The sequence below is a fragment of the Patella vulgata genome, chromosome 3 (genome assembly GCF_932274485.2).
Source record: "Patella vulgata chromosome 3, xgPatVulg1.2, whole genome shotgun sequence".
NCBI classification, from domain to species: Eukaryota; Metazoa; Mollusca; class Gastropoda; family Patellidae; genus Patella; species Patella vulgata.
Genome location: NC_065881.2, coordinates 65,070,956 through 65,083,434, shown reverse-complemented (window position 1 = coordinate 65,083,434; position 12,479 = coordinate 65,070,956). Strand labels below are relative to the sequence as shown.

Here is a 12,479-nt window from a genome sequence, read left to right as displayed (position 1 = left end):
CACAGGCCACGGCGCACTTTTCCCGAAATTGTCTTTTGATGCGATGTTAATGGAGTGGCCAATCCAATAAAACGAAACGAAATTTAATTAGATTACCAATTCCAAACATACCGTGACTTCTTTTCCAGGTATCCATCACGCAGCATCACGTTGAACAATGATACGGTATTACACCAACGTAACAGAATCCAATATAATGGAATGTTATCATTTAATACAAAACTCCACATGCCAATATTACAATAATTACATCGCAACAAAGTCAATGATATCCACACAAAACTCTCAGATGTCTATAAATTTGGCTATCACGAAAGGACGTTTTCAGCAAGGATTTGTATGTGGGTCTGTACATGTGACATGTTAGTTTCTGTTGTCCTGAATATTTCATCGGATGTAACACATTTGTTTACCCCTTGTCCTGAATCAGTTGATCTGCTGCCTGAAATACGTTTATTCATAGATTGTCCCGAATCAGTTGATCTGTTGTTTGACGTTATGACTCATTTAGTTAAACAGTATGAACTATCTGAAACGTTTGATATATGGCATTATATGGATATATGGTATGGTAGGAAAGGCTTAATATATGGTATGGTACGAAAGGCTTAATATATGGTATGGTATGAAATGTTTGATGTATGGTATAATATGGGAAGTTTGATATGGTATTATATGAAACGTTTAAAGTAGCTAAGTCTCTAACTCAATATTATACAAAGTCTTACACGTTGAAAATACGAATTATTTGTCAATTCAAATCAACATTGATGTTGTGATCTTACCAGGAAAAGGCAGGCTTCTGATATCCAATATTTAAGTCAAAATAAATATTTTACCATTGGTACACGAATCGTGTACCATAGTGCGTTTTAGCGTCATTAGCAACAAGTGACCAGAAAGAACGAGGCTAGACATATTCAACTGGAGAGCCTGCTGAATAGACTGGAATAACCAGACGCTAGAAATTGCTATAGGGTTGAGACAAGTGCCTTATTTCGCTGGGCATAACTGGTTTGAAATTAGAGTAAAAACGGAAACAACTGAATGTAAATAAGTTTATATACAATCAGATTACATTATTATATGCTTTGCGACCCATTTGGGTCAATTTCTAGGTGCCAAGTATTAGCGATTTAGCTCCTTTAATATATGGTTGGTACAATCTGATTAAAATACAAATCTATATTTCGTTTCGTTTTTTTTTATACTTTCGATTGCCTCCACTACATGTAGATCTGACCGGTTATAGTGGGAGGTCGCGTCATGGGTCATACGAGCGACTTTTGACCCCATCGCGTCTGACATTTGATTTACCAATCACCGTTGGTGTTTCTAGTGGGATATCCACAGTTCCGTGCACCGCACACCAGGAACTCGCCGCAACAGACGACTTCATTGGCTAATCCCTCACATCAACTCGAACACGAGTTATATAACAACTCTTCCAGATGCTGGTTTAGTAAAGTCATGTAAAACGAAATTTTGAACTATAAAAACGAAACTAAATAGGATCTGTGTTTTAATCAGACTGGATATGGTATGAAACGTTTGATATAATGATATGGTACGAAATATTTGATATATAGTATTGTATGAAACGTTTAATATATGGTATAATATGAAACGTTTGATATATGGTCTGGTACGATATATGGTATTGTATGAAACGTTTGATATATGGTCTGGTACGATATATGGTATTGTATGAAACGTTTGATATATGGTATGGTACGATATATAGTATTTTATGAAACGTTTGATATATGGTATGGTACGATATATGGTATAATATGAAACGTTTGATATATGGTATGGTACGATATATGGTATGGTACGAAACATTTGATATATGAAAGGCAGGGTTTTATATATGGTTTAAAATGTTTGATATATGGTATGGAATATTTGATATACGTTTGTTATATGGTATATAATATTTTATATGTATGAAATGGTTTGAAATAATTGATATTTGGTATAAAACTTTTGGTATATGGTATAAAACGTTTGATATATTGTACAAAACGTGTGATATTATAATCTTGAAATATCTATATTTTACAGTATAAACGGTCGAAAAAAAATTAATCTGTGTTGATTGGACAGTGCAAAAGACTAAAAGGACAGGTGTAATTTTTATACACCAAAATTTCAGTGTGAGCCTATATGCTGTAACCCAGTTGGCTTGTCGGTTTTAAAGGTTTTTCAAGTTTGGGGTGACACGTGTTTCCCCCCCCCCTCCCCGCCCTCTACCCCTCTCTCACTCGGATGATTTTCTAACTTGAGAAAAGATAGAGATTATATTACTTGAAGGCATGATAATTATTAAATTTGGTCAACATTCAAGTTGCCCTTTCGGATATGACTGTCTTTTTTCGAGACAAAGCTACTGCGTAGGGGTATTTTACGTTGATGTCGTTCGATGTATCATAAATGTACAAATTATGCAATATAATTGTTACTAATACCTGCAATAGTACATGGCCTAAATATAAATACGTCGCTCTTAAATAAAACTCAGTCATACTTTTAAGAGAAGAGAGGGTCATATCCTGTGCGGATACCCACCAAACCTTGTGAAACAACTGAACAAGTAGCCTTTTTTCGAGCATTCTTTCTAACGGTAGGTCCTTATATTATATTCATGTATTATCTTTAGACAGAAGTCAAACATTATCTACTCCTTCATGTAAAATATGATAACAAATCAGGTCATACATGCTTGTCGTCTTTATTCGTGTGACGCCATTATAGTTAACATACATGGTGGAGTGTCGTATATGAACCATGTAGGTACTATTGTTTTGTATTAACTATCTAAAAGATAATGAATTTTCAACTTTCAAATAAGATTAGATTTAGAGGGCCATATATCAAAAGATGAGGTTCAGAAATCAAGACATTTCCAAATTTCAAAACAATATTTTCATCGCCTTATAATTATCAACATCACCGCAAGTTTCTGTGGTTTGTTATCGTGAGTTTTTATCGTGTGTTGTTGACTAGTATATTCTTCAATTAACCAGACTTATTAATAAACTTTAAAATTATAAAATAAGTTATTGAATAATAAGATCGTGACTGAGGGACACGACACATGTGTGATATGGGTGAGATCTATTTCTTAAGGCTACCTCCAGATTTGGTCAAAGGTCATTCTTTTTTTTAGCTTGTTCTCTGTCCATTTCTTGCAAAATGTGGGCGTAATTTACATAGCAAACGCTTATTATTTGATAGCGCTAACCCTAACCCTGGTCCTGGTCCTAGCCCCAACCCTTACCCAAACCCTAACCCACAATCTCGTCAACAATCACGTGACCTAACCTTATTTACATCTCAGCGACATTGACAAAATCTGAAGGTGGCCTTAAGATAAGAAATATATCTAGTCGTGTGATATATCTAGACGGGTCAGAGGTTAAGGTGGTATATCTGTTTGAATTAATGTAAAATGAAATGGGGATTAACGTCCTACTGAATTAATGTAAAAAAATTAACTGATACACAATAAATAAAATGAAATGGGGTTTAACGTCCTAATCATATAGATTAGATTCAATAATAATTTACTGTAGAAATCAACGACCCATGACATTAATTCAACTAAATACATCATATATTTTTACTCATCGTAACAAAATGCGTTGTGATGTCATACACATCTTTTTTCAACGAAATTTCCGACACGCTGAACAGTAACAAAAGAGTCGCAAAAAAAAATCATCATGCAGTTGTCTCATCTTTTCAACGTTTTTCGTAGAATATCGACTATTACTGACCTCGTTGACTACGTACGTCATAAATTGATGGGTAAACTGGTGTTTAAATTTAAACTATAAGATGTGTTTAAACACCTTATTCAAGTTTAACGTAATTTTATCGGACGGCTTAAATCGGTAGACATTTTGTTTAAGGAAATTTGTTTTTCATTTAGCCATTTCAAGTAGTTTTAATTGTTCCATTTGTTGTACAATGATCGATAATAATAATACTATTAAAATCAAAATAGATAAAAAGTTAGGACTTCGAATTTTGTCTAATGGTTTGGATTGTTCGTACTTGGTTTTATTTTATTTCAATAAAATGCTAGGGAACTATTAAAAGAAAAATAACTAAATTTTTAAGTTAAAAACCAAATTTGAAGACAGAAAGTAAATTTGCCTCACTAGCAAGTTGTTTTGCTTGCGAAATTAAAGTCTAAACCAGCTATAAAACTTCCATGCAGTGGTCTTCATAGTTCAAATATTGTTGTGCTTTGGTATTCTAAAGTAGTTCATACACGAGGCAGAATATTACACTCTCTCGATAACAAGCGATACCACTTTTCATGCAGTTCGGAGGTTTTCATAATACAGTTTATGTTGTACCTCTATGTATTTTAAATTATTTCCCTTCTCTATTCTGCAGGTCATCTATCGTACCTTACTGATGATGATGTCTGCAAGATTCTCTTCGTTTATGGTGGTAGTGTGGGTTATTAGTCAGAAATCAGCATTGGGTACAGAACCATTCAAACTTAACATCAACCCCTGTCCCACTGAATGCACCTGCAATGGAAATAAGGCAATTCAAATTAAATGTCAAGTTAACATCAGCCATTTTGATATAACTAGCACAATTGGGTCATTTATTACGTCACTTCCTGATAAAGAACTTGTTAACAATTCGATAGATATTCGCTGTCATGACAACCAGATTGTTACCTGGAACAATACTTCAAGTTTTCAAAACGTTCGTTCATTGAGAATTGAAAACTGTGCTATTGATACACAAGGTAGTGTGCTTGTTTTCCTTTCTACTTTCAAGATCAATGACATTTTATTCAAAAAGGTCAACAATGGATTCATCAACCAAATAAATTTAAGAAATTTAAAGACAATGACATCACTCTCCATCGAAAACTGTAATCTTACCAGTGTACCAGAACTAGTTTTACCGAATAACACTTCAAAATTAAGTCAGTTAAGTTTTAGCCACAACAAGATACATACCCTAGACTGTTCGTTTTTTAAAGGCTATCGGTGTTTTGTTGAGCCGTGTGTTCTTGACTTTAGTTTTAATCGGCTGGAAAGTATACCACGCTGCGCATGTGAGACCCCAACTATGTTATATACCATGAAAATAATGGACAACCAGCTATCGGACGTAAGTGGTTTCCATTGTTTAAAACAACAGCACATAAACTTAGATGACAATTCTTTAGAGGAGCTTCCCTCTTTCGAATATGGCGGTACTATAACTGTTAATGCTAACTTTAACCAGCTCAAATCCATAAGGCGGGAAACTTTTAAAAACTTACGAATGTGTCGCCTGGTTGATTTATCTTATAACATTATTGATTGGATTGAGCGGGATGCATTTCGAGGAATGACTCAACTAATGACTCTAATTTTAACTAACAATAAGTTAAAAGAGTTTGAAGTTATGCATGCGCCAGTTGGTTCCATGTGGAATCTCCACATATCATTAAAAAACAACCAGTTGGAATACCCACCTTACAGGAAAAGTAATTATGAACCGCCACAACTGTTCAAAACCAGAGCGAGCAGAAATCCTTTTATATGTGACTGTACCGTAAAAATGTTAAATGATCGTTTAAAAGAGGAGGCGGATATCCCCACACCGGCATCTGACCCTTTTACAACTACCTATAGTAAACTATCTCAGATATTTATTGATGCTTGGTCCTATAAGTGCAGCTCCCCTAAAGTCCTGATCAATCGACTGTTAACAAAAGTGAACATGAGCTCCGAGTGCCCAATTGTAAAGAATTGTCCCTTTGATTGTGTTTGTACCAAATATTTGTCTACGACTACAACGTTAGTGGATTGTTCTTCACGGGCTTTAACACAATTACCACAACATATGCCATATAATTCAATAGCCATCGATCTCAATAATAATTCTCTAACTTCACTGGATGTAAGAAACTATCTAATCAGAACTACAGGTCTTAATGTTAGCCATAACCAAATATCCGCTTTGGATCCAGGAATCGTGCCACTTCTGGTAAACGTGACCTATCTAGATTTGAGAAATAATCAGTTATCGAACTTACCTCGTTCCTTCGAGGACACTTTGTTTGACAACTCGACATCGATATTCCTCTCTGGCAATGCCTGGAAGTGTTCCTGTGAGAACGTTTGGATGAGCCAATGGCTAAATAAGAATAACAATTCCGTATCCGATGGTAGTTCGCTCCAATGTTTGAATGACGCTAATAAGACGTATAAATTTCACGACTTGAATCCAGATATACTTAAGTGTAGTTTCAAAACAAGTCTTGCTATTCTGGCCATAATATTGGGAACTGTCGCTTTCATTGTTGTAGCGATTTCCTTTGTTGTCTACAAGTTTCGATATGAAACCCGAGTTCTGTTCTACACGCGTCTTAAAGTTCATTTCGTTTCAGAAGATGTGGCAAATAAACAATTCGACGCTTTTATTTCGTATAGTGAACATGACAGAGAATTTGTAAAAACGGTTGTCAATAAACTAGAAAATGAACTACCCTTGAAATACAAGATCTGCATACACGACCGAGATTTTACTGTTGGTACACCAATAGCCGAAAATATATCTGCGGCAATAAACAAAAGCAACGTCGTTATCTTCGTTGTATCCAGTCATTTCAGTGAGAGCGATTGGTGTTCTTTTGAATTCCAAACATCTTACCAGACGATGCTTCAGCACAAAAGTCCCAAATTAGTTGTAATTAAAGTGGATGAATTAGATGAAGATAAGCTAGATAACGATTTGAGAGCATATTTTCGTACCAAATATTTCATTGATAAAAACGAGCGTCTTTTTTGGGACAAATTGATATATTATCTGCCTCCATATTAACGTCGCACAGAATATTTTGTGGTCAAAGGTATAGCTATATTTTTAAAATTCACATGTTTAACTATTCTTCTCAAAACGATTTTATGAGAATGATACCTATCTTTGATACTCCATAATCAGAACAACCACTGTCTTACCGTATCTACACTCTCGATCTGTTTAACACAACTTATTTCCCAATGATTTCTTCTCTAATATTACTGCAGATTTTTCTACTAGAAAGGCATACTAAGGTAATATCAGGGTGTGAAATGACAAGGAATGACCAATGGTCAAATTGATCTTGATCGCCAGTTTATCAGTAGACTAGACTACTTTGGTCTTAGGGGTGCAGGAACTAGAAGCCAATCAAATTTTAACTTATATCTTAGCTGAAATTGGTTTTCAGTGATCTGAGTATCTTATTGTTTAATGAGTATTTTAATAATGAAGTCTTGAGGGTAAACACAAGCGCAACCCAAGATTGAAGATTGACGGTTAAAATCACTCACATAACGTCACATCCGCGTTGCTTGCCAGTTAATTAAAAAAATAAACAACTTGAATTGCAGGCTGGACAAGGTTGAATGAAATATGCAATATCTGTATGAGTGTGTTTGTCTTTCAACAAACTCACCGTTATAGTCCCAGTGAGAACATAATATAGCAATAACAAATACAAATGCATGTGGAAATAATTAATATTATTTGTGTTATTTTGTCAAATACACTTACACATTACAAACTCATTTTTTTTTTAGTTCAGGTAACGGGCTTTGAGATGTCCAGAAAATGGAACCCAGAAACAGACATCAAGTTGTGGTGGATGTGTCTCGTCATCTCCCTACTTTTTACAACGACATTTGCATTTTGTCCATCAGATTGCGAGTGTGGCAAGGGAAGTGATCTTCCGCCGTTAATACAACCATATTTTTACCCAAAACGCCACATCCTGTGTAATTTTACGGATGTGAACTTTGACCTGACCAAAAATCTGAACTTGGCAACACAAACTATTAACGATTCGGCATTGCTGGACATTAAAGTTTTATGCCACGGCGACTCCTCGATAAACTGGACTGATGCAAAGTTTCTGAAACACGCATTCGCCTTGCAGATGTTCAATTGTGCTATAGCCAATAACGGCACCATACAGTTCCCATTGGAAACCCCCCTTCGACTTTTATTGTTTAAAAAAATGCGATCTGAAGACATCGATCAGATAAACTTTAGAGGGTTAACATCACTAAATTTGTTTACTATTGTCAACAGTAATTTGAACAAAGTGCCCGTGCTTCCCTTCGCGCCAAGACTACTCAGTATGATTTTTACAGACAACAAAATAGAGAATTTGGAATGTGATTGGTTTGAGCAGAGACCTTGTCTATCTTGCGTCATAGATCTTAGTGATAACGTGATTCGGTCTTTACCACGTTGTGCAACTTCAAACAGCACAATGTCGAATGGATTAACCTTAATCCTTTCGAGAAATAACATTACTGACATGGGTAACATTGGTGATAGGCATATCGGTAACCTAGACCTCTCTCAGAATGATATAACCGAACTTTCGTCCTTTACTTATCGACTGCTTATTGTCTTAAATATTAGTAATAACAAACTCAAATTAATTAAACAAATTAGTTTCCCTAATATGATGCTGATGACGCTTGATCTTAGTTTTAACCAGATAGAAACAATAGAAACATCAAGCTTCTCCAATCTCCATAATCTGAAGCTGCTACTTCTCAACGGTAACCGATTATTGCAGTTTGAGGAAGTTCTCACTCCGTTCGCAGTACCATACACTGAGATAAATCTTAAGGGAAACCTGCTGAGATATCCACCATTGGAGCAACATGGTTTCCAAGGCAGTCCTAAGTTGAGAATATCTGCATCTAATAATTCCTTTTTCTGTGATTGTAATTTGAAAGAGTTTCAGATCATAAGCAAAACCCCGGGGGGAGACATTTTTGTGGACAAAGATAAGATGACATGCGGCCAACCAGAAAGATTAACCGGCCAGCTTCTCCTGGATGTTGATTTGTCAGATAGCTGTCCTGTTATAGAATCATGTCCGTTATATTGTGAATGCGATTATCAAACTTCATCCGCTATCACTTCCATCAACTGTTCTCAACAAAATCTCTCCACATTACCAAAGAACATGCCAAATGGTCAACTATCTCTAAACCTCTCAGGCAATAGTATAGAGGTATTAGAAGAACGTGGGTACTTCCGCAGATTGGTGTTATTAGATCTTCGTTCTAATCAGATCCACCGTATCACCAGCACCGGATTAACTCTCTTATCGGATGTGAAGAGTTTGTTACTTCAGGAAAATTATATTTCTCAGCTGCCTAAAACTATAATCGATGTGCCTTTTAAATATGACACCGCGATATACCTGTTTGACAATCCATGGCAATGTACGTGCCATTTGCTTTGGTTTCCCGAATGGCTAAAAAAATCTAATTCTTCTGTAAGTGATAAGGCGAATCTCACATGTATTCAGCTTTCTCCGCTGCAGCATGTCATTGATGTAACAGGCGAGCAGTTAAACTGCGATGTTCGTTCTCTCCCGGCGTACTTCAACTACGTCATTTCCTTCAGTTTTATTATCCTTGTAGTCATTGTAGTCGTTGTCGTTGTAGCTAAATATAGGTTGGCTGTTAAAGTTTTACTCTATAGGAGACTCCACATTCAAATGTTTGGTCCGGGGCCACTTCCTGGGGGTGTCGAAAATATTCAAAAAGACTACGATGTCTGTATATCGTACAGTGAAGATGCTCTAAAATGGACAAAAGAAACGTTACTCCATCGTTTAGAAAAAATAGAAAATCCCCCGTACAGAGTTTTGGTACCTGATCGAGACTTCCTTGCTGGTGAGTCAATCCTTGATAACGTTGCTATGGCTATTGAAAAAAGTTGCAGCTCGCTTTTCGTTTTTACTCAGGCATTCGCCAACTCGGAAATGGGACTGTTTCATTTCCACCAAGCCTACGCCCACATGCTGAAAGAGAGAAACATTCGTATAATAATTATAATGAAAGATAAATTGAACATGGAAGAACTTAGTGATGATCTCAAGGCATATTTTAAAACCCATACTTACATTGACATAAACGATAGGTTGTTTTGGGATAAACTGCTTTATGTTTTACCCAAACCACAGTCAATAGACATGAATAATCTCAACGAACATATCGAAGTCATGGACAACGCCAACCTAGTTTGATTACGTTAACAAACCATTTTGTACCAATACTATTGTAATGGTGTTTATTAAGGATATTACCACTGATGGTGAAACGATGCAAGAGATTTGTTGTGATCATATTTATACGACCACAATGTCCGTCGACCCGTCGTCTATAATTTCTTATGAACACCCAGCAGAAGACGGGACCCAAGTTATCACCGGTTTTGCTTGAGAAATCTATCTTGTTTTAAGTGTATCTGTTACTTATTGTTCAATCTCTTTAAAGGACACATACATTACATTTCAACAATTACTTCTAGAGTAAATGTCCCTGTTCACCTTGTAATAACGTGTTGATCTGCTTAACATTCCAACAATTTATGTCAATTACTGCTAGAGTTATGGCCCTTGTTCGTTTAGCTCTAATGACAACGGTTATTATTGTATCTATTAGTGAAACGAAGAATCATTTTCAATTTGAACAATTAACGTCAATTACTTAAATATGTGTTCTTTATTCCATTATTTCGATGGGTTTGCACCAATTTTTGATAACTACTTATAGAATTTTTGCCCTTGATTATATCATACCATCGAATCAACCCTACAATGGTATTATACAGTATGTTATAGTCAGTCTTTTCATAGTAACTAAAATATGCCTTGCAAAATCAAATTAGAAATGGAATTGGGATTTTTTGGGTAAAGCTCCATTTAGTATTTATGGACTTTGTACTTGATTCACGTCTAGTATTTATAGACTTTTTACTTGATCTGCATTTAGTATTTATGGACATTGATTCACATAATTTAGTATTTATGGACTTTGTATTTGATTAACATTTAGTTTTATAAACATTGTACTTAATTCGCATTTAGTATTAATGGAATTTGCACTTGATTCACATTTAGTATTTATGGAACTTATACGTGATTCACATTTAGTATTCATGGACTTTGTACTTGATTCACATTTAATATTTATGGATTTTGTACTTGATTTACATTTAGCATTTATAGACTTTGTACTTGATTCACATTTAATTTTTATGGATTTTGTACTGGATTTACATTTAGCATTTATGGACTTTGTACTTGATTCACATTTAGTATTTATGGACTTTGTATTTGATCCACTTTTAATATTTATAGATCGATGGTGTTCAGCCTGGAACAGTATTGTATAAAGCTGTGCCCGGTTTTAAGACTAAAATCAAAGTAACATTTATTACCCATATTACATATTTGCACTATATAATATATACTCATCATTGATTTTAACACATCAAATACTTTTTAAACAATCTTATTAAAATGACAGTCGTTTGACAGTTTTATTGCATTAAACATTTATTTTAATATCTATGTATCACGAGATTATTATTTTGTACTGTGTCTATATTTTGTATATTTTGTGTCTATATTTTGTATATTTTGTGTCTATATTTTGTGTCTTTTTGTTTATTATTATGTATTTCAAGAGAAAAGTTTCAGAATAATATACATTCTCCTGTATGTGCCACTGTGGTTTAATGTTAATGGATACGATATTAGATTTTTCGACCTTTGGTGTAGCGAGCGCGCTTTGGTTCATAAGGCCTGCCATTGAGTTAAGTGCCGTAGTTTTGATGCCACGCTTGTGTGTGACAAGGCGTTAGGTCGTCTGCCTAACCGTGCGGATTTTCTCCGGGTTATCGGATTTCTTCCCAATACTAAAGACCCTTACGCGCAAACGAAATATTCAAAGAGAATTGTATCACATGGTAGTCCCGAAATGACCTAGTTTGAGTTCCTCCACAATGTTGACATTTTGAAACCAACATTATTGCAAAAGACAATTGGGGGTTAAGCCTAATGCGATATATTATGTTTGTCCTATAATCTACAGCATACAGGCGTTTAGGCGTTGTCTTGGAAATAGAGATTATTATTTTTGTTTTAGCTCAATATATCGTTTATTAGGTTTATTTTTAGTTTCCAACCTCGTGAGGTTTTTTTCGGGGTCCTCCGGTTTCCTCCCACTGCTAAAGACCCATGCTCGGAAGCGAATTATTGAAATAAAATTGAACCATATATTAGTGCCCGAAATAACCTAGTTTGTGTCGAGTGGACGTTACCGCTCTCTCTCTCTCGCTCTCTCTCTCTCTCTTTCGTTTTGCTTCAATCGTACCTGAAAGTTGACCTTTGATGCATTGAATGAGTACTGTGGTTGTCTTCAAAAACAAATTAATTTGATATAGATATAATGCCCTGCCAGTGAATGTAACAGCTCAATCAAACTTTCACTGTGGACGTTTAACACAAACTGCTATTATACGTAAACGGTTCATTCACAGTGGGAATTCGAATAAGTCGAGTTGGCAGATTCAGCGTCACTGTTCGGGTAAAGTTCTCGCATAGCATTGTACGCTTAAAATGTCCCAAGTCTTGCGCAAACAGAGGTTATATT

The 12,479-nt window shown here is 35.3% G+C and overlaps 2 protein-coding genes across 2 annotated transcripts; both read left to right on the top strand.

Moving 5' to 3' along the window:
- Window positions 1-4,431: 4,431 nt before the first annotated feature.
- Window positions 4,432-7,727, top strand: LOC126815360 (protein toll). The gene is made up of 2 exons (XM_050540950.2): window positions 4,432-6,877; window positions 7,590-7,727. The coding sequence occupies exon 1, from the start codon at window positions 4,432-4,434 to the stop codon at window positions 6,847-6,849; it is 2,418 nt and encodes an 805-aa protein (XP_050396907.1). The 3' UTR covers window positions 6,850-6,877; window positions 7,590-7,727.
- LOC126815359 (slit homolog 1 protein-like) lies at window positions 7,610-11,873 on the top strand. The gene has a single exon (XM_050540949.2). The coding sequence runs from the start codon at window positions 7,610-7,612 to the stop codon at window positions 10,064-10,066; it is 2,457 nt and encodes an 818-aa protein (XP_050396906.1). The 3' UTR covers window positions 10,067-11,873.
- Window positions 11,874-12,479: the final 606 nt, after the last annotated feature.

Bases quoted from the DNA above. Each gene is read 5' to 3' on its own strand.
- LOC126815360 (XM_050540950.2), top strand. From the start codon at position 4,432: ATGATGATGTCTGCAAGATTCTCTTCGTTTATGGTGGTAGTGTGGGTT.
- LOC126815359 (XM_050540949.2), top strand. From the start codon at position 7,610: ATGTCCAGAAAATGGAACCCAGAAACAGACATCAAGTTGTGGTGGATG.